Raw genomic sequence first — 25868 nt, 5'->3', positions numbered from 1 at the left:
TTGTATTTTACAGTTAGTCATCTATATGGATTTGGATTGATGGATGCAGAAGCCATGGTGATGGAAGCAGAAAAGTGGACAACAGTCCCTCCACAGCATGTTTGTGTAGAGAACCCAGATCGGCAAATCAAGTAATACTTGTTTAAACATTTGCTGACATATTTGCTGTGGCTGTACATGGTGGCTTGTACTAATATTCATACATTTGGTTTAATGCAAACTTCCTCTAAATTGATATTTGGCTGGGAAGTGGATAGGTTTCCAACTAGCACCAGCACTGGAGAGGTTAGACCAGAAGCTAGCTACTCCAGCCTCCCAAAATATTATGGGGCCTGAAAAGTGTGTGCATAGCTGTTGTATCACTATTTGCTCCTCTCTTTCCATGCTGTTCAAGTTTTTTGTGATCTGCCTCTCAAGTTAGTTCATAGGAATTGTCTGCTTGCATTCTCGTTAGTAAATATGAAAAAACAGATATGTTTGTTACATTGTTTATTTGATTCCTTTGCCAGTTCACACAGTAGTATTTATCAGGTCTAACTCCATTACATCAAATCTAATAATAATTAAGCCATCATAAAGGTTTATGGAAGCCTTGGTCAAAGATAAACTAGAAACTATTTTGGCAAAGACAGAATTTAACTATGAGTGGGACTTCTAACTTTTGTCCTCTTGAAGGGCAGTGTCATGATGTAGATTGTCCTTGATTCCCTCCACACCTTCCTGAGCCTGTCCTATTCTTTGAATACACTGGTGACAACTTTATTGTATGATTCACGTCCGTGAATGCTATACTTAAATTATAAGAAAGTTGTATCCATTTGTGATTGTTAGATAGATGGCCACAGAGTATAGCACTTAGCAAATGGCATCCAACTTTCAGCCTATCTTTAATTGGCCTGGTAGATCCATGCCACCACTGAAGGCCAGAGAAAACCAGACAGAAGGAAGTTTTTCCTAAAATAATGACTTTTAACAGGAAATGTCAAAAATATATATAAATGATTATCAGAAATCTAGAAATATTTTAACAGTAATTATTTTTACATGTGGTGATGTTCAACTTTTAGGTTGTAGTAATATTGAAATAAAGATCTCATTTATTTCATGGAATTAATACCAAGAAAAATACAGCCAGACATTTGGAATAAAATGTTGTAGATACTCACCTATAAGACAAGAAATTTCTGTGAATAAATCAAGTGTAAATCATCGCCTCACTTTATGTGCAGAACACTCAGGGACAGGGCTGTTCAGGCAGCCAGGAGAAACCCAGAGGAGAGCAAGAGACCAAAATGATAGTCAGGCACCCCCTCAGTTGAACCCCCAACTTATCTGAGGGTCATAGAAAATTCCATGATTTTTGCTCAAAACCTGCCCTGGACTTATCTGTGAGATTGACTTATACTCGTATCTGCCTGTTTATGCCTCTTAATTTTAGTATCACTACAATTAAATACACCATAGTCAGGAGTGAAAAAATCACATAATTTATATTTCAAGAATAAAAGTCACATAACAATGACATTCACTGAAGACGGGGACTATATTTTTGTTTCTGAAACAGAACAATACGGCCAGATAATATTCGTAATGGACCAGATAATGGTGTTCGCTCAATTTACAAAGCCACAGGCTGCACAGATAATGCCAATCACCATGTGATTTACCTGGAGCATGTCGTTGTGCGCATCACAATCACGCACCCCCGGCGGGGTGACCTGGCAATTTACTTGACCTCTCCTTCTGGAACAAGATCTCAGCTTTTGGCTAACAGGTATAGTAACCATATTCCACCCTCAGTATGAACAAAGCTAAGTGTCCAGCGTATTTAGATGAATGGAGGAATCACTTACCAGAAATATTGGTTTAGAGGAGGCACAGACATGGGGGGGAATGAAGTGCAAATGTGAGATGTGCTGCCCTTGTTACTACCAACATCATGTTGGCAACCTTCAGTCTCGAAAGACTATGGTATCGCGCTCTGAAAGGTGGTTCTGGAACAGCATGGTGCCAGAATAAACCTGTAATCTTTAATGTTAGAAGCAGTAGTTCCTCGAGTGGTGAGATAATTAAGAGAATACAGACAAAGTGAAATAGAATCAATTTGCAGGAAACAGCAGTGGAACAGTAGCTTTTAATAACATACAGGTGGAGCCTCTTTATTCACAATATTTTTAATTGCAGGTCCCCAGGACCTGTGTGGAGTCAGACTCGGACCCACCTAAGCCTTCTGGAGGCAACTGGAGCTGTGCTGCAGTCACCTCTGGAGGCTCTTCTGAGGCCCGTGGAGGCCATATACAGCCTCCACGAGCCTTACAATGGCCTCCGGAAGTCCTAGTGAGGCACTTCTGGCTTTTGGACAGTGTTTTATAAGCACTATTTTCAGCAGGCCTTTGCCACTGAAAAGATAAGCCACTCTTTTTCAGTTGGTTAAATAGCAATTGGTTGAAACTGAAGCCAGGAAGTATTAGAACGTCTGGAAAATGAGAATTAGTTTGAGGAATAGAAGTGTAATTTGGCCTCACCAAAAGCAAAATACAGGTGCAGCCTATTTATCCATGGATTTTTTTATCTGCGGATTTGTCCCAAATGGGGTGGGGGAATGGGGTGGGTGTGGGGGTGGGGAATGGGGTGGGGGAACCAAAAATCACACACACCTTTGCATCCTTTGCCCTGCGCTGGCATCTCAATCCATTTCCAGGCAGCCCAAAACACTGCAGAAAGGCAGGAAAATGGCCCTGGAGCCCTGGAAGAGGTTCCCCTTGCAAAGGAACAGTAATGCTCCTGGAGCCCCTGAGCCAGCAAAGAGGCTGGAGAGGGGAAGGGGGCCCCAAAAACCTCTGTAGCCAGAACATGTGTAGCAAGATGGAGTGCTCTCTCTCTCTCTCTCTCTCTCTCACTCACTTACTCACTCACACAGGGGCAGGTGTGATAGCAACAGAGGGGATTGCTTTAAAAAACCCAGGGAGTGTTTGCCAAATTCCCCCCCCCATTGAGAATCACCGACACAAGCAACACCCCCCCCCCATGGTGCAGGCAATCATCGACACAAGCAAGCCTTCCCACCAAGCAAAGCATGAGATATAGCCTACAATCCTCTCCACACTTTCCTGGGAGTAAGCCCCATTGACTGGAATGGGGATTACTTCTGAGTAGAAACACATAGGGTTGGACTTTTAAAAGATCAGGATCCCAACTGTGAAAGAAGCTGGGCAGCTGGCAATGGGGAATGCTGAGTACGGAGCGAAGGGGAGGGGATTGATAACAGCTGTCTTAGTTTCTTTCCATCCGGAAGTGTCAGGCTGCAGTGTATTTGTGTAACTCTATGGAATTGAGCACAATGAGTTTTTTGTTAGTCACGCCGAGTCACGGAACGGAACTAACACAGATAAATAGGCTCCACCTGTAGTGCGTAAAGGCATCAGATTATATACTCTCCACAAAACAGGAAGTTTCAAGGTGTTGTCGATTACTGAGGCTTGCTAGTGTCACTAATTGTCAATGAAATAAGAAACTTTTTTTTATTTCCATTTTTTTCCTTTTTTTTTCTTTTCTGAGCCTCCCAGAGGCAGCACACATTCACACGCTGCATCTGCGAGGCTCAGAATGTCTGAATCGCGCAAGAGATGCAACTTCTGGTTTCCTCCAGAAAACCAGAAATTGCGCCTCTCATGCGATTGGGGAATTCTGAGCCTCGCAGAGGCAGCGCATGGATGTGTGCTGCCACTGGGAGGCTCAAAAAAGTCTCTGGAGGTGAGAGGAGCAGAGCTAGCCTCAGCTTTGGAGGCTTGGGGGGTATGATCTCCTGACCATTGGTGGCCATCGCATATGTGACCTGTTGCTGGCCGGAAGGTTGTTAAGGGGTGCCCACTTGTATATCTAGATCAGGACAATGCATGAACCTTTATAGATAAGGCTTGGTGTTGCTAAATATGGAACTAATGTCAAAAAAGCTGACTTAATTTTAATACAAGTAATATCCAAGATTTGTACACATCTGATGTTAAGCTGCTATATAATGACTATAGTATATTACTATCACATTCAGCAAATCCATGAGCATTTTTTCAGGCAGTGCATCAGAAATAAAGATAAGAAGGAACATAGTGTTTAATGGACACATTTTTAAAGTAACAGATCAACAGAGCCAGCTGGCATTCACATGAGAGGTCTTAACTCTTGAAATATGAAACTTATAGCTGAGATTGGCCTCCTTAATAGAAGAGTGGAAGGTGGCCAATATAGTACTAATTCTAAAAGGAGGTTTAAATAGAATGATGTTTAAAAGAAAATTTCAGGATCCAAGAAGTTAGTAACCAAACAATTTAACTTCTATCATGGCTAAGTTTTTCTTTTTACAAAGCTTTTATTAAGGCTAGAATTTTAGGCAAATAGAAGAAAATAACTTCCAGAAGAAGAAATCATATGGCTACTTGCCTCACTACACTCAGAATTATTTAAGGCTGTCAACAACCACATAGGTTGAGAGATCTGCTTGACGTTATATACTTTGCATTTTTAAAATTATTCACAATATTTCTCACCTTAGACTCCTGAGTAAACATAGCAGTAACTGAATACCAGCATGTGTTCTTACAGACTGACTGTTAAATAAGCAGAAGCCTAGGGTAGGAATAAATGGAGACTTTTTGCAATAGAGAGAAGTAAAGAAGTAGGATCTCCCAGGGAATCTCTATTGATCCTGGCGCTAATTAGCATTTAGAGTCAGGGAAAGCTAGAGGTAGCCAAGTTTGTCTACAACATTAATTGACAATGATTAAACCTCAGGCAGCCTGTTAATAGTTCCAGAAGTATCTTTCCAAAGTAGATGTCTCTCCCAAGAGTTGTACATGAGACTCAGCTTGCTTTCTTATCTATTTGTTTCATTAAATGTAGACATTACAGTTGTCATAGCACACTAACAGCCCAATCCTGAGTTGTCCGGCACGCGAGTTTGCCGTGGTGCCAAAATGACTACTACGGCATCCTGAGCACGCTGTTCAGCCACCGGCGACTCCTTGAGAGAAGGGAACAATCATCCCCTTCCCCCAAGTAAGGGAAGTAGCCCCACTCAGTTCTGCGGCAGCTCTTTAGCTAGTGTAGAATTAAGGAGTCCTGTGCTGGGCCACACAACCCAACACGGGGCTCCTGCTCCCTCCCCGTGCCACGCCTTCCCCCACCTCCTCCCACCCTGGAACATTTCCCCCTACCCCGTCTTACCTCTCCACCGCCCGGCACTCCACACAGAGCGTATGGGGGTGGACTGCAGGCCCAGTACTAGAGCTGGCCCAGCATGGGCTCGCGCTGGGCTAGCTCCAGTACTGGACCCACGGTAAAGCTCATAAACGTGCCTTATGTCACATTTGTAACAGTGTGCGCTGGCGGTGAGTCAGTGCGCAGAAATCTGGATCGGACTCTAACTTTCCTCACCCCAATATATTTGGGGGTGGGATGCACTTGCTAAATGATAAAGGTCTGCTATTATTTTCTCCCCTTTTCAAATTGATTATTAACTTTTTACATATAAAATTTTTAAAATAAAAAAAATTTAATTTTAAAATAAACAATATAAATGTGATTATTTATTAACTTTTTTCCTATAAACATGTCATAACAATAAATGGGAAGGGGCTAGAAATGTGCTCCAGCTCAGTAGAAGGGAGTAGCAAGAGTAAGCATACAGACTCCAAATGAGATTAAAAATAACTTGAAACAAATCAAAAAGTTCAGAAAATTGAACTGCTAAAGTGGTCATGAATGGAATAGATGGGGTTCACTGCTCAGATATATCTTGTTGAGTGCTTCTGAATTGGAGTTGTGCCACAAATCATGGTATTCAAAGAATTTTTAAAAGTTTTAAATCCATAAGCTCATTTCTACAATTGCAGTTGCAATGAATGCTCTTTCTGAAAAAAGAATCACATTCTCCCAAGTACAAAATATTGATAATAAAGATGTTGAAAAATTACAATCATCAGGTGTTAGCCCCAATATCTAGACATATAACACAGTTGCATGCCTGTTATAGACCTGCCTGCGGCAAATGCCCCAGGCGCCAGCTGCTGGGACCCCACGGAAGCGTCTCTGAGGTTCCCGACGGGAGCGTAAACTGTGCTTCTGGTTTGCTGGAAGCACAGTTTATAGCGCTGGGGAACCTCACAGAGCTTTCCCCGGCATGGGAGGAGGTCGTGCGAGGCTCCGTGAGCCTCTGGTGAGTGGGAGGGCAGATTTCTGCCCCGGGGGGGCGGCGATAGCCCGCAGGGGGGGCGCCATTGTGGAGCTTTGCCCTGGGTGCGCGGCTGCAGAGGTCTGTGGCTGATATAACATGGCACCTGCTACTGGGGACAAAAAGCAGGGGCAAGGGGCATCATGCTGCACTTCTTCTCAAGAACTTCTCAAGAACATCTGCTAGAAACAAAGTGTTGGAATATGTATGGTTTGACCCAGCTTGGCCGCTCTTCTGATCTGATGTTCCCTCATTTTCTACTGAAAAAGTAACTTCTATGTGATTTTATAACAACTATTACTAGTTTCAACTGAGTGACTGAAAGCTCTTGACCTAAGAGTGACTGAAATTGCAAGCTTTTTTCCCCACTAACAAGCTTAATGCACTGTTCTCACCTTCAGCCTGTTATTTTTCATGAGTTGCTTCCTTTGCACTGTTCTACTTTCAAATAGAAATGTACTTCCATCTTCTAAAAAGAATTCTATTCATTCTTAATTCTGTGTAAGTTTTTTCCCCTTTGCCGTAGCCTTCTGAACCTGATGTTGATGAACCCCCAAAAGACCCTGAGAGTTTCCGTTGATATAATTGACAGAAACAAGTCCTGTTACAATGCATTAGCATCATTCCAGGCAGGCACTCAGTGAATGAAAAAATAAATAGGTTCTATAGCTCTGGGGATATAAGTGAGAAAGTATAAGTAGGGAAAACTTTAAGTTTGTTTCTTTCAAACTGCATAACAGCCTGCAACCATCACATTTATGTGATAAGAATAAGTATTTTTGGTTGTACAGGGCACCTGTATTTATCATATTTTTGTTGCATATTTGTATCTGGTTTGGCTTGCTTTGTTTTGGTCACTTCATTTGATTTTATGCTACTGTTTTTAGTTGCTGTTGTTGCAGCAGCATTTTATGTAGTATTTTCTACAGTTTAATGTTATTATATGCTGGCCTTTGGTTTTTATTTTTTATTGTCCTTTAATAAATATTTTAAGCCATCCTGGATATCCCATTTTCAGAAAGGTAAAAATCTTTTAAATAAGTAAATAATAGACAAAATGCAAGATACTCTAAAACAGTTTTTCCCAAACTGTGGGTCAGGACTCATCAGTGGGGTATGACTTGACTGTTGGCAGGTCTTGAAACTGACAAGCTGATAGCTGATAAGGAAAATTTACTGAGCCTTATGGAGAGTGAAACTGATAGCCCAATCCTACGCTGGCTGCCGGCGCCACAGTACAGTGGTACTAAAACGGCCACTGCTGTATCCTGGTACTAAAACGGCCAGCCAGAAGCCTCCTCAGGATAAGGGAACATTGGTTATCTTGCCACATGTTGGAACTAGGCAGCCCCTATGGGGCTACTCAGATCTGCATCAGCTCAGTTGCCCTACCCTACCAATCCCCTCCTCCCTGCCACTCGGCAGCCAACTCACCACTGCAGGCTCCCACTGGCCATCCAAATGAATATCCAAATATTTCCTTTATCATATTGGTCTTTTATTACAGGAGAGTGCATGTATAAAAGGAAATCTATATTGATGCACTTTAGGAAACATGGAAATATTCTCTCCTTAAGGTGTATTATACATTTACCCTGAATGTAACCAAGTAGGGAAACGTTTCAAGAACAGTTTCAATATTATGGTCAATACCATTGAATCTGAGTTATAGGGACATACCAAGAATCAGTGCTACAAAACTACATTTTAAGCTACATAACAGCAATATAATATTTATCTCTTGGGATGTATTGAAGTAAGAAAACATATCAGCATTGGTAAGTCAAAAGTTACTAGGGGCGCAATCCTAACCCCTTATGTCAGCACTTTCCAGCACTGATATAAGGACAATGCAGCTCTGAGGAAGGGAACAAACATTTCCTTACTTGGAGGAGGCCTCCATGAGTGACACCCAACTGCAACACATGTCCCATTGGCACCACTACGCCAGTGCTGGAAAGCACTGACATAAGGGGTTAGGATTGTGCCCTAGACTGCCTAGTTCAAGACTGATGTTTGCATGTTTGGAAAATGAGATGGCATGTTACAGAAATATGGAAGAAGAAAGGGAACATATTATTTTAAGTCTAAAGAAAGAAGAAAAACCACTAATGGAGATATCCACGTTGATACTTGCCAGTGTTTTGAAAAAATGTTGGAAGACGTATCACAATCATCACACTGTTTACTTCAAATAGAATTGGGAGCCAATGAAGTTGGCTTTAAAAAACAGGGAAAACCTCTGAACTGTAAGAGACATTTGTCAAGCAGTCTAGAAAGATTACAGAATCTTCCCCCTTCATACATTTTAAAGAAAGACTGGGCAAGTATATTTAAGCCATTGCAGTGCTGAGAGTCCAGTCCTGAGCCCTGCACGCTGGTTTACCACCGACGTGCACTGTCGCCAACATGCCATAAGGCATGTTTGCGGGGCTTAGCACTGGCCCAGCACCAGAGCTAGCCCAGTGCGAGCCTGCACTGGCCCAGCACGGGTGGGAAGTCAGCAGTTTGGCAGTCACCCAGACTACCGGGTGGTGGAAAGGTCAGTAGGGGCGTGGAGGGAGGTGGGGAGGATGCGTTCCGGGGCGGAGAAGGTGGGCGGAGGGAGGGAAGGAAGTGTGGTGGGGTGAGGAAGCAAGGAGGGAGGGGCGGGACTAGTGGACATCGACTCCACCAGATCCAGAGCCCCACATCAAGCCTCTCAGCTTGACATGGAAGTCTGTTACTCTGCGCCCACTCGATAGTGAGCGCAGAATCGAGTAGCCCCATTGTGGGTCTGCTTTCCTTCTGCAGGAAAGTAAGGCAGCCCCATGCTCTGGGCAGCTCAGAATTGGGTTGTTAAATTCCTCAAAGGTTTTCACTGAAGCCCTGATGGAGAACAGCTGTCCAAAGAATAATATATCCAAGAATCCACAGATGCAAAGCTCTGAAAATGTTCTTTCTGTAGATCAAAACTACAAGTTCTGCATTATGACCCATTAGCCAAACATACCAAGACCACTTGTTTGTCAAGTGTTTAATTTAGTAGGAAAATGAGGCACATTTTAAGCAAAATGTTCTGCATTAGAACAGGAATACAAGAATCCTTTTCTTCCAATAATCCTGAACTCATAGAAAGTCATTTGAATTCTGTACATTGGTTAACAATTAGAAAGTCTACTCATAGAATCAAATTAAAGGTATTGGCACAGCACAAGAACTTATATGCAACACCACCTAAAAGTGTGGCAGCAGCTACTGGTCCCCTTGCAGGACTTCCTAGCCAGATTCTTAAGAGGCACATATGAGCCTCTGAATCTGATGCAATTATATACTAGCTAAATGTAGCAATACATATGGCAACATATGTACAAGTCAACATATATTACATACTTGATACATAGTAGTATGTCACTAAATGAGAGTATGAGAGCCAGGGTGCTGTAGTGGTTTAGACCCGGAAGATCTAGGTTCAAATCCCCCCTCAGCCATAAAACTTCCTGGGTGACCTTGGGCCAGTCACTTTCTCTCAGCCACACCTAACTCACAGGGTTGTTGTGAGGACAAAAGGAGGGGAACAGCTGTGTAGGCTGCCCTGAGCTCTTTGGAGGAAGGGCGGTATAAAAAAGTGGAAAATAAAATAAATAAATCTGCATTGGTTGCCCAGTTTCACTGAGAATAATTCCAATATAATAAAAAAATATGCACTTAATAATAAACATTTACATATGTTCTTATTTCCTTCTTATTTTTATATGTATTGATTTATATTATTTATTTAAAAGGGTGTTTGACCATTCCATGGAAGGATTTAAAAACTGGGAGTTCATGACTACTCATTGCTGGGGTGAAAAAGCAGCTGGTGACTGGATTTTGGAAATCTATGATACCCCATCACAGCTGAGAAATGTCAAGACTCCAGGTATGAATCCATTCTTTGGTTAGTGATCTGCAATTATGCTCTGTGGTATAAAGACTTACAGGGTAGACTACAGCTTGCACCTTTGACCACTTGTTATGGATTCTTTTCACCTTATATAGTCAGAATGTGGACAGGAGTTTTGAAAGTGTGAGGCCATCACCACACCTTTCTTGCTGCTAAGAAATGTTCATGGAGAACTGGCCAAATGAATGAATGATGGCTGTAAATACATCTTGGATAAACCACCTATTTAAAGCTGATGGTTGTCTACCCCTCTAGCAAAAGTTTTCCTAGGGCCCGTTAGTGGTAGAGAATTACCATCTAGTTTTAAACCTCCCATCAAGGTGCTAGAGCAGGTAGCAGCATCCCAACTCCAGAGATTCCTGGATGAAACTGATTATTTTGATCATTTTCATTCCAACTTTGCACCAATGTTCGGGATGGAAACAGCCTTGATTGCCCTAGTTGATAACCTACACCAGGGACTGGATGGGGAAGTGTTATCCCTGTTAGGCATCTCAGCAACTTTTGACATTTTTAACCATGGTGTCCATCTGCATTGCCTGACCAGGTTGGGCTAAGGGGCACTGTTCTGCAGTGATTCAAGTCATTCCTGGTTGGTAAATTCCAGAAGGTTGTACTGCTCTTCACCTTGGTGTTTGGCCTATGACATGTTCAAGGATCTACTCTGTTTCTGCTTTTTCTGATTTGGAGTGTATATCCCACCTTTATATAGTATAATATATACTACCTTTGTTTTGCTTTTGTTTGTTTGTATTGTTCTTTGATTGGTGCTGTTTCTTCTTTTTTATTATTGTGGTTTCTGTATTTTGTGTCTTTTTAATTGTTTTGGTGTAAGCTACTCTGTTAACCTCCATTGAATGGGGAAAGGTGAGATAGAAATATTTTAAATATCTAAAGAAATCGTATTCCTATTTCATCAGGGATATACTAAAAATAGGTTCCTACGACCAACTGTTGAGGATGTAATTTCAGTTTTGAAATATAAACCTGCATTCTACTGACTCTGATCATTGGTCTGCCTCCACCACTGACTTAACATTGATGACAGGAGATGTTGGAGGTTAAGGGCCCAATCCTATCCAACTTTCCAGCATTGGTGCAGCTATGCCAATGGGGCACACACTGTATCTTGTGGGGGGGGGGGCGGTCATGAGGCCTCCTCAAGGTAAGGGAACATTTGTTCAGCTTGGGGCTGAAGTGCTGCTACATTGGAACTAAAAAATGGATAGGCTTGGGCCCTATGTGTGCTACTGTTGCCATGGGTGGTCTTAGTTAGCAGAAGCCCCAGATAGGATTGGGCTGTTAGACAGCAATCCTGTACACACAACCCTAGTAGTAAGTCGCATTTAATGCAGTAGGACTTGCATCCTACTTACCTTTGCTTTTTTCCACATCTACTTCTAATCTTTTGTTTGTTGCTTTCAACACTCTAATAATATTTTGGTAATGTTGAATCTTTTGATCCACATCTTGTGCCAGAGGTCCTTGTGGTTTTATGCTCTCCTGAATGTCTTTCATATCCAATTCTAATTACTTCCTCTCCCTGAGCACTGTTGCATGTTTTCTTCTAGTCTCTTCACTCTTTTTCCCCGTTTCTGACTCTTTTTGCCAATTTACTTTCCTGATCTGTATCCCTTTCCTGATCATGGACTTAAGGGGTACCTATTTCCACATCATGATATATCCATAACATTGTGAGTATCTCAACTTTGCATTTGACAATGAGCACCTTCAATATACCACAATAGCAAAGTACTTTTACCCAGCATCTGGTCCACTGGGTAACTAATGTCTTGATCCTATCCCACACCCCGGAGGTGTGCATTGTATGCTATAGTTGGAGAGGGGGTGATCAGGAAGTCTTCTCAAGCCAAGGGAACTTCTTGGGAGCCCCCGATGATCTGTTGTTCTCCTTGGACATACACCAGCTCTATAGCTAGTGGAACTCTAGCTATATGAAGCAGCACAGGCCAAATCTGGCATCTGCATTTCCCACTGAGATCATCCAGACTTCTTCCTGCCTTCCTCTGAACTGCCCAGTTACTCCGTCTTGCCCTCCCCTCCCTGTGCGCAAAATGCCCCCCACTCAATTTACCAGCCCTGATAGGATTGATCCATGGCAGCACAGCTCTGATGCTGTTGCCACTTTGTGGTGGCTACTCAGACTGGTCCAATAGTCATGCACTCTGCACACCATCCCTTTACCACAGCAGGATGTTGTCTTGCTGTTGTAGAAAAGAGGTTAGTATTTATCTGTAAGGCTGCACACTTGCATGAGATTCAGTCTCATCAAACTCATAGAACCTACTTCTGAGTAAACATGCATAGAATTACACTATTTTTTCCCTAGTGTACCAGTTGGCTAAGAAAGAGACTATATTCCTTGAAATCACACTCCATTAGATGTGTTTGAGCCTCTTCCATGAGACTGAGAGCTATTCTGCTCTCACAATGCTTCAGAGCAGCAACATGGTCTATGCCATCAATCTATGGGAGCTGATACCTTGTTTGGATATTCAGTTCTTAGAACATCTTTTCCTGATTGACCTGCATCCATTTTCTAGTAAGGGAAAATCTAATTAGTCTTCACTATGCATGACTGTGCAGAGACCAAAAAGAAAGAGGACAGGTTGTTTACCTGTAAACATAATTATTTGAGTAGTTACCTGTACAGACACACAACACCCACATTTATCTTCTCCAGTTTTCAGATCTCTCCTCAAGTGCTACAGTTTGAACTTAGGGCCTGGTTCTCAAAGGAATTGAGGGATCAAGTATGCAGTGGAGTTCCACCACTCAAGAGCAGAAACAGAATGCTTGACAAAGTTCTGGAAGCTTCTGTGTTCGGCTCTGAACAGGATTCCATTACATGTATCTGTGCAGAGAACTATTTGAAGAACTATAGTTAAGGGAAAGCAACTTGTCCTTTTCAGCTGCTCCTTCCTCTTCTCTTTAAGCACATCTTGTTGGAATTCTTAATCTCCATTGCTTCTAGAATGTTTTTTACATTGGGCTGTACTTTTTTAATGTGTATTTCTTAGGTAAATTGAAAGAATGGTCTTTAGTACTTTATGGGACATCTATTCAACCTTACTCCCCAAGAAATGATTTTCCAAAAGCCGAACGGGTTCGCTCAAGTCCCATAGAAGATCCTACAGAAGATTATGGGGCAGATGACTATGCAGGTAACGTTAAGCAATATATTTTTCAACTGTGGCCAGCAGTGTAATTCTGTTTAGCAGGTCTCTTTTTATCTACTTTATATCTAAATCCTTAAACATCTTTGACAAGAAAGAAAGGGGTTAGTACAGCTGTTCAGTACAGCTGATTGACCAGAGAACTGACAATGAAGAGGGTTCCACTGGCATACTTGGGGCAGGGGGGGGGAGTCTACGGGTGCAAGTGCATCCGGGACACAAAGCTAGGGGTGGCACTGGCTCTAAGGTTTTTTAAACCTTGTGGAGGTCTTAGAAAGGTACTTCTGTGCTTTTTAAAAAAAAACGGAAGGTTTTTGCGGTGATTGTGATGACATCACCGCAATTACTTCTGGTATAGTCCTGACCTCTGGAGGTGTGTAGCCTATCTAGCCCTCAGAAGGCCACACAACTCCAAAGGTCAGGACTGTACACAAAGAATCACATCACCGCAGTTACTTCTGGTTGGAAGGAGGCATTTCCAGGATTTCCTGTCGCAGAACAGGGTTCAAGACCACCATTGGAGGAGCCCACAAAGCACAAAGGGAGGCTTCGGGGATAGCACGTCAGACAGATGTCAGAACCTTGGCTAAATCTGAGTGAGCAACTTGTTTCAATGAGATCTGGACCTCAACTGAGACCCCTTTTTAGCTCCAGGCTCTGCACTCTTTTGGAAGAGTGCCAAACCTTAAAGGGACAACCTGATGATCTGAAGCTTACCTCTCCGTCCCATAATTTCCCTCCCACTTTGTGGCTTGTGCTAACAGTCAAGAAAAAGTGTGAGGCCTCTGTTGTGGATCCGCCTCCCCCATTCCTTGGTGAATCGTATTCAGGAGGGTCTTTCCTCTTGGGGGCTCTTTGTTCAAGAGTCTTGGTTGTGACTCAGATTCAGGTTGTGACAGGCTCAGAGTCAAGGCCTAGGTCCAGCCGTAACTGGGTGTCCCCTCCCAACTAGCACCTCCCAAGTTTTGTTGTGATCCCCAAGCTACTGCTCAGGTTGGGAGAGCACAACAAACTCTGAAGTTCAACAAGTCTGTATTATCTATTACAACAAGTCTGCCTCAGGGACATTCTTCACTATATTTCAAGTTTTGAACTTCTAGATCATATACATAACTGAGCCCAAGTAATTTTTAACAATCACTGGGCAGTGAAGACAGATAGTTATTTCTTTCCCCCTTTGATAAAAGGTCCATGCAATGTAGAGTGCAGCAAAGTAGGATGCGGTGGACCAGGACCAGACCACTGCAATGACTGTCTACACTACTATTACAAATCTAAAAACAACACACGGTAAGAAGATAATTTTTTGTATTGTCTATTATACACTCATCCCACAAATGTATTGAATTATGCTTTGCATCTTCAGTTTACTTGGCAAGTCCACTTGAAGCTGGGCAACCACATTTGCAGTATTGGTTCATCTAATATACTGAACATAAAGCCAGGCTGGGCTTGAGGGGCTAACTGCACAATACATGAAAATGTACTGATCGACCTTGATTCCTCTGTTTCGTTTCGTTTTATTTAAACAAAGCAGCTTCAGAGTGGGAAAATTAAGAATGGAGAAACGGTGAGGGGAAAGGTGCTCCATATTTTCCCTGCTCACTACTTTTCTGCTCCAAATCACATATCATAGCTTTTCTTTTCCCCCATAGCTTTCAAATGTTTGTTTGTTTATTTATTTATTTTATTTGGCAGTACAGGTCACTCAAAAAATCAGTAACCAAAAAAAAAGTGGCCACCTTGATGACACAAACAACTAAATAATAATTCTAGTATTAGCTCTGATACATGGAAATGAGAGCTGACTTATACTAACACCTCACTGGTCCCCTGCTGTGTCATAACAACACCTCATTGGCTCTCGGAACAATCAATCTCATTAGTCAGTTTGGAATTAAGAAGACCCACTTTTTGTTACCTAATGCAGTTGTATTTTCTGGTTATATTTGGCTATAATGTTTGATAGAATACAGATATTCCAACGCAGTATGTTTCATCGCTTTCTGAAGCAAATTATGCATCAAATGATATCTAACATGATGGTATTATTCAAAAATACCAAGATTTTCACAATTTTGGCCAGTAGTGATATCATCCCCCCCAAATGTGTCACCCAGTATGGTCCACACACACCCCTGCATCTCCCTAGTGACACCACCGAGGAGGTAAATGAGTTTAAGAGCCAAAACAAATCTTCAGTTATTGGGCGCTAAATTATTTGGGATTTGCTCCATGCATCCTCTATAGAATTCAAACATTTAAGGAAGGGAGTTATTCACTCATGGGAAATCTCAATCAGATTCTGCCCATCTTTGTCAATCACATTGTGGAAATATTCAGGTCTACTTCTGACCACAAACACGGTATATGTTGCCATGTGAATTGAGCAGGGTGGAAAAGGGTGAAATCATAGGTTGGGGAAAGAAAGAAGGAACCTTGTTAGCTGCATGGAAGAAAGAACTACAAATTAAAATAACCCCACGTAATTGCATCAGACAACTATAAAGGCATGCGAAAACATCAAAACCACATGACAAAAAATATTTGTATTGGCTATAAGTGTTGCACTGCGGGAGGAGTCTGTGAAAGTAAAAGAATGGAGTATCATTTTGTTTTTTCCCCAAATCTGACAATCCATTACCATTTTATAGGCGCATTTCTGTTGTTCTTACTGATGGATGATAGAAGTGGGTTGGGAATTTCAGTCTAGGTACAATGTAGATACCAACCAGAAGGTTTGGTTTACATCACTCCTTGCTGTAGCATAGATAAGCCTGCTTCATAGCTGGAAAGCCACTGTTAAGACCAACTCAGTCATCTTTTTTCTTTAAAATTCACAGATAACTCTGGTTCTCTTTTATTTTGTACAATGCAGAATCTGTGTTCCCAACTGTCCACCTGGTCACTACAACGCAGACAAGAAACGCTGTAAAAAATGCTCCCCCAACTGTGAATCATGTTTTGGAAGTCACAGTGATCAGTGCAATACCTGTAAACCTGGTTACTATATCAATGAAGAGACTAGGAGTTGTATTACCAGCTGCCCAGATGGATTTTACATTGATAATAGTCAGTATTTTAAAAAAAATTATTTATGCATTATACAACCTACTAACTGGAAATTTTGATGTTGATATTACGTTATTGTGTACAGTAAGGCAGACAGTTACAGTATGGTAACAGATTTCACTTTTTTTTTTCTTAAGAAGCTACTGTTACTACTCTGTCGGGTAGTGAACTTGCCAAATTTCAGAAATGGAACTGGGCAGGTTGTGAGTGACAAGCTTTTGACAATCTAAGCCAAAATCTCATTGAATGTCAACTAGATTTGAACCCAGAAGCCCAATCCTAACTAACCCCTACTAATGCAGCTGCACCAACAGATCATGTGCTGTATGCTATGGAGGGGACAGTCCCTGAGGCGTCCCTGTACCTTGGGATAAGCCTCCACTTCCCCGATAAGTCTACTTGGACCTGCACCAGCTCTTTGGTGGGACAATTCTGAGGCTGATTAAGACCAGGAAAGTGTAGGATATTGGCAGAATTGCTGATAACCATTTCCCTCCTGCCCTCAACGCACCTCCTCTCCACCCTGAATCCCACCCATTCTTCCCTCTCCCTGTCACATTCCACCCATCACTCATTTTCCTTGCCAACAGACTGGTGCTGGAGCATCCTGGAAGGCCACTATTACACATCCGCCACTTTTGCTGTTTACAGTGGCAGCCCGGTTGCACACAACAGTGCATCACATTTTGCAATGCCAGAAGGAACACGGTGCTGCTGGAACTCCTCTTCTAATGGTGCAGTGGCCTGTTAGAATTGGGTCCCAAGTTATTAGTAAATAAGCTGGGCCATTCCAAGAAACCCTTTATTTTTACCTTTCCCCACACTAGCCACAGTGATGGGTATGGGAAAGAAAAGCTATTGTCTCAATCCTATTGGGGACCTATGGCTACAGATGTAGTGATCTACTGCCATAAGTCCCTGTGTGACACCACAAAAGATGCGCTGCCATTGTGCATTTCTGAGCCACTAGCACAAATGGCCACAGGCTACATGTGCCCACCAGCAGTTTCCAGGCACTCTGCCACAGCCAATAAGGTGGCAGAGGGGTGGTTCAGGGGAGCCTGCCAAGCCAGGCAGGAAGGGGGAGTACCTCAGTGGTGGCTGTACACACCAAAATCTTATCCCCCCTTCCTGGTCCAGACCCATTCCCAGGAATCTCCTCAGACTTAGCCAGCATACAGCATGCTGTTTCTGCAACAAGCTCTGGGCTGGCAGGGGATAGAACTGGGCCTTATGTCTTGGACTTACAACAGACGTGACAGCCATTCTGACAGATGAGTTTCTGGGCAGGGCTGGAGGTGGAATGAAGGAAGAAGGGGTGGTTTGCAGCGACTTGCACTGGGATCCTATCCCCATTCTCTGTTCTCTTCCCTCTCTCTTACTCTCTTCTAACCTGCACCAGCAAAATGGCTGGTGTAGATCTAAAGAGACCCATTGAGGTATCAGAGGCTTACCCCAAAGTAAGGGAATGAAATTTCCTTTACATCTAGAATGCCTCTGGGACTGCCCTTCCTGCAGGATGCAAGGCGCACATTGTTGATGTGACTCAGGGAAGGGAGGGGGCTTTAGTTACGATCAGGCTGTAATTTTCCTGTTTGTAAAGTATAAAAATAATGACTTGCTCTCTGAACAAGAAACATAACTATGTTATTTTGGGGGAAGACTATTTTGCAAATGTTTACATGGATAGGAATACAGACTATAGCAGAATATTATTCTCAGTTTTTGCATAATAAAAATCTGAAGAGTCAACAATACTTTGAGAGGTTATCTAAAGTAATGTAGCATAAATGTTTATTTATATATGTAAAAGATTCTAGGCGGTGCCAGTTATTATTTTATGAAGAGCAAATGATTTTTCAGTCTACTTTAACTAGTCAGTACCATGGTACAAAAGCTGTTAATCAAGGAAGTCCCTCATTGTTGCTACTTCATACTCCTAATATTAATTGCTGTCATAGTGCTAGCCCTCTATGCTATCTATTGACGTCCTATGTCCTTGTAGAACTATAGCTTTATTGTCACACATACTGTATAAATCTCAATTATCTAAGGGCAGATAATCTTTTCCTTATGTCTACAATACTGCAATAGTATCTGTCCAAAAGACAGAAGCAGATTAAGAGCCCAATCCTATCCAACTTTGTCCTTTTATTTATTATTATAGATATAAATTCTGGAAAGCACTATGTCAATTGATGTAATTTGATCTTTTGACATTACTAAAGAGGATTATTGTAGATCAATAAAACAAAGCTTCCTTAAATCAGAAAGGCTTCCTTAAACTTAAATCAGTATTTACTAATCAGCCTGTTTCTCAATGAAAATAATCTTACGCATATACAGAAAATTGAAATGATTTGAAGGAGGCTGTTATTTTAGCAACAGTGAATATTTAATTTTATTTTAGTCATTTAGCTACTACTTAGAGTGTCAGTTAAGAAAAAGCAATAAAAAGAAACATGTCCATAACATTTTATTGCATGTAATTGAACTGAGTTTTCTAAACTGTATTTGTTTTTCTTTTCAGATAGGGTTGTCTGCCATAAATGCAGTGAAAACTGTAAGACATGCACTGAATTTCAAACATGTACAGAATGCAGACATGGCCTAAGGTAAGGAAATGATAGATCGCAGTGAACACAACAGCCAAGGAGGATTCTATATATCTCTATATTACCATGAAGCAAAGCAAGTTGCATAATAAATTTATTTAATCTTTACTTTTCATCCCATTTAAGTGTAATAGTTTTATGTATTACATACTCAATCAATTCAATTCAACAATCTTTAATGGCATCATACATAATAAATACACAGCCACAAATATAAACCACATATAAAGAAACACAGAAACAAGACCATAAGGAAATTGCTCACTCAAATAAACCAATCAAGTCATACTCATATGTTATTCAGGATAGCAATTGATAAAAACTATTTAATGGAAGAAAATAAAAACTTTAACCATGTAGAAGGTTGTTTTTATTCCTTCATTTTGACATACAGTGTAACAGGCAACCATTACTGTACAGAAAGAATTGATTACCTATTCCTTTGGATTCATTCCTGTTATAGTTAGAATCAATTTCTCTGTCTTTATTGCATCTCTTCATATGCCAGCTGCTCCCTCACCGCAGATACTGGAGTCTAAGTTGATCTCACAGATAGGTCAAGGACAGGGTTTCAGTGAAAATTCATAGAATTTTCTATGACCCTCAGATAAGTTGGGGGTTAAATTGAGGGGTGTATGAAATTCTTTGAAAACAACTTACAGGAATTATATTGAGGCAGCAGCAAAAAGCCAAAGAGAAAAAAATGAGCTTTTTTATTTTCTTTTTCAAAGAGGAAGGGAGATGAAGGTACTTATGGAACCTTCATAGGCTTTGTGAGGAGTACAATGCTGCACTTCCATAGCAGCAGCCCTCATACAGACTACAATTTCCATAAGCGCCTTGTCTTCTTTTCCTATCTGGAGAAGAATCTAAAGTGGCTACAGTTTTATTTTTAGCTTGCTTTCTGTTGCTACCTCAGCAATTATATGCAAGTAAAATTGCTCCTTCCACCCTCTTCGCCAGAGTTGCAGACACAGATTTGCCATCAGAGGTGAGTTTAGCACCAAATGGCACAGGGGCTGTGAGAGGGTGGCGGGAGTAAGTTTTGGAGGCAGGAAGAGGGCAGGGAGGATGGAACAGCGGTTGGAACAGGCTATTGAGGGGGCAGGATCAGAGGAGCCCTCTTCTGCTGTATCCTAATCCCCACCTCCTAGGGAGTTACATCAGGCAGTTCAGACTTCCACTGGTGATATAGCTGGCAGAGATCAGAATAGGGCAGGCTGGGGCATTACTCTGGGTATGGGGAAAATTTCCTTTACCCCAAGGAGATCTCCATCCACCTCCTAACCTGTGCTGTGAACACAGTGCAAGCCATGTGACCTAGCTGCACCAGTGCAGGTTAGGATTGAGTTGCCCATCTTTCTCCGGATTTTGAGATTCCAGATTTCCTGGTCTAGTTTGCAGAGCAGCATTGTTGTGTTAGGAATCCACCATTTTTTCCCCCCTTTCTAGAATATGTAGACTTCTTAGCATTTGTAGTTTGCCACAGTTTTGCTGATTGACTTTTGCCTAGTGGGTTTAGGGCTAAGGTAGTGGTTCCCAAACTTTTTAGCACTGGAACCCACTTTTTAAAATGACACTGCATTGCCAGGGTCTCTAAACTTTTCAGCACAAGGACTGCATCATATATTTGAGACTGTGTTGAGAGGCAGGAATTTAATTAATTAAATAAATAATTAAATGGAGAAACAATGTGCTGAGAGGTGATTGAATATAATAAGTGAGTAGGGTGGAAGGAGAAAGGGAGCAGACAGCAAAATTGACTTCCACAGGAAGAGTGTGGAATGGATTTTGAAAAAGAATTGAAAAAGAATGGGTGTTTACTGCATTCAGCCACAAGAGGTGCTGAATGTAATGGAATGGAATTATTGGGAACCACAGGGCTAGTATATATTCTTCAGCCCTAAGCACACTCTGAATCAATAAAGGTTTTATGAACTACATTTCAAAAAATATGTTCACTGTAGTATTTTGCAATCTTTTTATTTGCTCTTAAATGATCAGTATTTTATAATTTTATGTAGTTTACAAGGATCAAGATGTGTTGTCCGCTGCGAAGAAGGAAAATATTACAATGGTAGGGAGTGTGAACCATGCCACCATTCCTGTGCTTCTTGTGCAGGTACCTCTTTGATATGTTTTTTTTAAGCTGATTGAATAACATGGTTCCTCTTGCAGTAAAACGTAATAATATTTTCATACATTGTTCACTCACTATACTATAACCTTATTGCCCCTACCTATTATAGAATAATGTTTTTCTATGAAATTGTATGGAAAAGCTTCTATCAATCTTTGTATCCTATAATTGATGAAAACACTACTTGAAGGCTTTCAAATGTTTATTTTCATCAACTGTGTTTTAAGAGAATATTTGCTTCAGTTACAAATCAAGAACAAAAATTTCTAGAGAGGAATTACATTTAGCTGAATGTAATAAGCTGAATTTGCTTATCAATTTTTTTTTAATGAAAAAAGAATTATTGGAAGCGCTCCATGCAGGATTCTTTCAATCCCACCCAATGTATTTGCAGTAACATCTGATTGGTTTATTTGTGTGTGAGGTATGATTCATGTCTGTGCACTGTTTAGAATATGTCAATATGTTACCTTGTTTGTTTTGTTGGCTTTTGAGGCCCAGGAGCAGATGCTTGCACAAATTGCACAGAAGAGTATCTTATGGAGAATGGAAGATGTGTACTGGCCTGTAGCAATGGCTACTACTTAGATCACTCTCTAGATAATGGATATAAAACCTGCAAAAAGTAAGTGGTATTCTTCAAATGCTCTGTTTGTTTTAATATAATTGTTTTGTTTGTTTTAACATAATATGTGAATGCATAATTCACATATTTAAAAATGCATAAAGCATGACTAAAAGATTTGAATGTTTTGGGAATATGCGACTAGTGTTAATTGGATATGGACTGTCACATATGTTCTGACATGCACATGTGTAACTTCTAGGTGCTAGTACATATTAAATGTATGCTGTTGGCAAGTTCAGGATGAGAAGAAAAATGGTGGTGATTGGGAGGAATGGAAAAAAAATTTCTCCACAGCAGAACTAATTCTAACTTTCTGTTGAAAGGTAAATTGCACTACAAAAGTTACTACTCGATTCTATACAGAATAGAGTAGTACTAAAATTAAAGGAAGATTCTCTAGCAGTGCAATCCTATGTCTATGCAGGATTAAGACCCATTTTGTTCATTTTATTCCCAGGTAGGTATGTATATAATTGCAACCTAAGTCTAGGGCACCGGAAAAGGCTTCCCAGACGTGAATGGCGCTTACTGTTCGGTCGGGGAGCCACTGTACCATGCTGCCAATCTTCCTGAACTGCATCCTGGCCAGACATGTCTGCCTGGAAATCCAGGCGCAGTGGCTGCTGGGGCGATGGAACCCGGAAGCGGTTGGGTTGGGCATGTTTTTGGAGAAATTGGCAGTACAGAACAGTGGCTCCCTGGCAGAACAGTAAGCGCCATTCACCCAGGGGACAGGCCAGGGTATGAAGAGCCCTGGTCTAGGCGAAAAAGTGAAGACTCGCCATATGTACCTGAACAATACAGTGACTGTTCTTCTATATACATTCAGTATTGTCATCTTTCCCATCTAGTTCTACTTTCTGTACTTAGTTTCAACATATTAGAATTTGCCATTATTTATTTATGAAACTGGAGAAATCAAGCAAAGAATTTGACTGTGCGACAATGCGATTCTAATGTTTACCATTGACCTATAAATAGAGCTTAATACTTTTTCATTTAGATGTGATGTCAGCTGTTTTGGCTGCAGTGGTCCAGGAGAGAGAAACTGTACAAGTTGTCCCAATGGCTATATGTTAGATACAGGTCTCTGTGTAGTTGGCCTGCTCTGTAAAGATGGTAAGTATTTTTTCCCCCCATCTCCAAATAAAATATTTTGGTTACTTTTTTCCACATTCTACCCATTTGTTTCATAATACAGAGCAAAAGGCGTATCTTAAGTGAACACAATTCAGTTATAATGTTAGATTCACAAGTGAAGGCACTCAGTGTCACTTTTCTCTTCATTTACTTTGCAATAGTCATTAGCAATTTTTCATGTATATGTAACATATTGTCAACTAAGACAAAAATCTATTTTTATGTAACTCTGGTATTCGGATGCTTCATGAAGGAATAAAGAACTTTCCAAAAAGAGTGCCAACATAGACTAAAAATATGTCTTCGGAAATGCTATTAAAAAACTGAAATGTGACAAAGGGCACAATCCTAACCCACTTTCCAGCACTGACATAAGGGCACTGTAGCTCTGAAGTAAGGGAACAAACATTCCCTTACTTTGAGGAGCCTCCATGAGTGCCCCCCAACTTCAGGATGCAGCACACGTCCCAAATTGAGGCCAAAATAAATCAATTGTAGGCCTAAGGGTGCAATCCTACCCCACTTTCCAGCACTGGCATAGCTGTGTCAGTGGGGCATGTGCTGCATCCTGCAGTTGGGGGGCAGTCACAGAAGCCTCCTCAAGGTAGGGCAGTGTTTGTTCCCTTACCTTGGAGTTGCATTGCCCTTATGTCAGTGCTGGAGAATTGGTTAGGATTGTGGTCTAAATCATACAAGATATTAAATGCTGAGGTGTTTCTGATTTTAGCAGTTTTAAGAAATTGTGTTAATTGATTAAAAGGGGAAATGAGAATTGCTGGGGCCCAAAATAAGGACTGCTGGCATATCTATTTATATTTTATTAATAGATATTTTCTATAATTATTACATTATGCCCTGAAAAGTATTGTGAGTTTCTGCATTTCTGTTGTGTAATTTTTTTCTCTCTATTCTGTATATTTATCCATTTTTACTGCAATTCAGTATGAGAAATATTATTATTAATGTTCACCAAAGCAATCATCTACAACAATGGCAGGAGAGCCATGCCTGCTATCGCTGTGGATAGTGGCCCAATCCTGTCCCCCCACTTGCATAGGCAGAGCACATGCTCCACCAGCATGCAAAAGTACTGTAAGGGTTGGTTATTTGAGGAGCTGGTAATTTGAGATCACCTGGGTGTCTGAATTTCTCACTCAGGGACATCAGGTGAGCTTCAGGGTCCAATGAGCTTATGGTCATGTTTCTTTGGGTACCAGTCAAGAAGAAGATGATCTTAAGAAAGAGAAATGCCAAACAAAGAATCATGGCAGCCTGCACCTCAGCAATCCTCCTAAGCATGCTGAGACATCTCAAACCTCTAAAGGGAATGGAGGAACTAGAAAGGTGAAAAAGAGGGAGAAATGAGAAATTTTCATTGTCATGTTGGACAAGCAAACCCACAGAAAACTGAGCTCTATTGTATATTTATGTATTAGTGCTTTGCTGCACAGTAAATAGAAGGACATATGGAAGAGCTTTGTGAAGGGAAAGCAGAATTTTGCTACAGAAGTGGGTGAATATAGGAAACTAAATTTACCAAGAAGAAACTTGGCAAAGTGGGCATGAAGCCATCATGGAGAAATATTTATCTATAGCAGCCCCTTTGTGATGAAGATATTTCTTTTACTTTTTCTGCTTTCCTGAATAAATTATCTAGTGAGTATGTATAGTTAAATTATTCTCCCTTTTATTTTAGTCTTTTCAGAATATATTGTAATTCATAACCCACAAATCTTAATAAAATATTTTCCAAAAACTAAGCATATGTTTATACAAAAGCAATACTTTCTATACACCATTTATTTTAGGACACAATCCTACCCTGCACTGGAACAGCCAATCCAAGAGGCTTGCACTGTATCCAGCACAGGATAGGGGCTGAAAGTGGCTCAGCCAGAGGTAAGGGAAAACTTTCCCCCTTACCTCCAGGTAAGGCACCCTGGCCCCTGTGGGTCTCCTCAGACTTGCGCCTCCTCCAGAGGTGGCACAAGTCCGAGGAGAGCGGAGCAGCTTGAAGCTGCTCCAAACTCCCTGGGAACGGGGATTGGGATCTAGCATAACTGCTAGGTCTCCACCTCACCACCCGTTCCCCACCCACCCGCCCCTGCGGCTGGCCGCTGTCCACCCTCCCCCGCCCTGGAGCACCTCCCTCCCGCCTCCTCCCTGCCCACCCCAGAGCCTTGTGTTGGCCCAGCTGGATTCAGAGGCTGGATTCAGCATCCATGTGCCAGCGCACTTCCATGTGCTGGTTTTGGCTTGCTCATGAGGAGGAGCAAACGTGCTTTATAGCATGTTTGTGTTCCTCCTGGGCCATTGCAGAGACTTGCACCGGCCCAAGGGCACCTCTGTATTGCGCCCTTAGTTAACTTTGTTCACATTCAAATAGTGTTTGTTTTGAAGTAAAGGATACAATAGACCTATATATATAGACCTATATATTACTCAGGATTCTGTTAAAGTTACAGGAACCTTGCTATTCACTTTTGCTTGATGGGAAGAAGCTCCACAGAAGTGGTAAAGCTATTGATAAACAGTACCAGGCAATTTTCTAGATTACCAAAGGATCTTCCACTTTGAATTTCCCCAAGTCTGTTGTAGTGGGTTGGGCAATCATCAGGTAGTTTAAAAGAACTAGTGGATATCAACATTCTTCTGGTTAGCAGAAGATACCAACCTCTTTTTAAATAATGGGTGTTACATGAAATGCCCATTCATCTTCAGGTATCCATGCCCCTCAAATCACAGCTGGACCAGCATCACTTGCAGTTGCTCCAATTTCTGTATAGCAACTGCTATTGTGTCCTGCCAGCATGCCCTCTCTCTAGTCCTTCCAGTTTATTCTGTGGGGCAGGGAAAGCTGTTGGTGGACTTTCTGTGTGCTTTCTCATCTATTCTTGCTTTGATGGCTCCACATGGTCCCCAGGA

The 25868-nt window shown here is 41.5% G+C and overlaps 1 protein-coding gene across 2 annotated transcripts in view; it reads left to right on the top strand.

The window, feature by feature from the left end:
• Positions 1 to 25868, top strand: part of PCSK5 (proprotein convertase subtilisin/kexin type 5) — a 295107-nt gene that overhangs the window by 184802 nt on the left and 84437 nt on the right. For both annotated transcript variants that reach the window (XM_066614135.1, XM_066614134.1), the window contains exons 11-20: positions 14 to 131; positions 1565 to 1774; positions 9991 to 10127; positions 13193 to 13336; positions 14536 to 14638; positions 16227 to 16420; positions 18951 to 19035; positions 21060 to 21157; positions 21671 to 21800; positions 22807 to 22922. In XM_066614135.1, coding sequence (XP_066470232.1) covers positions 14 to 131; positions 1565 to 1774; positions 9991 to 10127; positions 13193 to 13336; positions 14536 to 14638; positions 16227 to 16420; positions 18951 to 19035; positions 21060 to 21157; positions 21671 to 21800; positions 22807 to 22922 — 1335 coding nt within the window. The remainder of the gene's footprint in view (positions 1 to 13; positions 132 to 1564; positions 1775 to 9990; positions 10128 to 13192; positions 13337 to 14535; positions 14639 to 16226; positions 16421 to 18950; positions 19036 to 21059; positions 21158 to 21670; positions 21801 to 22806; positions 22923 to 25868) is intronic.

The sequence above is a fragment of the Tiliqua scincoides genome, chromosome 2 (genome assembly GCF_035046505.1).
Source record: "Tiliqua scincoides isolate rTilSci1 chromosome 2, rTilSci1.hap2, whole genome shotgun sequence".
Taxonomy (NCBI): domain Eukaryota; kingdom Metazoa; phylum Chordata; class Lepidosauria; order Squamata; family Scincidae; genus Tiliqua; species Tiliqua scincoides.
The sequence above is the reverse complement of the archived record's forward strand: the minus strand, read 5'-3'. Positions and strand labels throughout refer to the sequence as shown.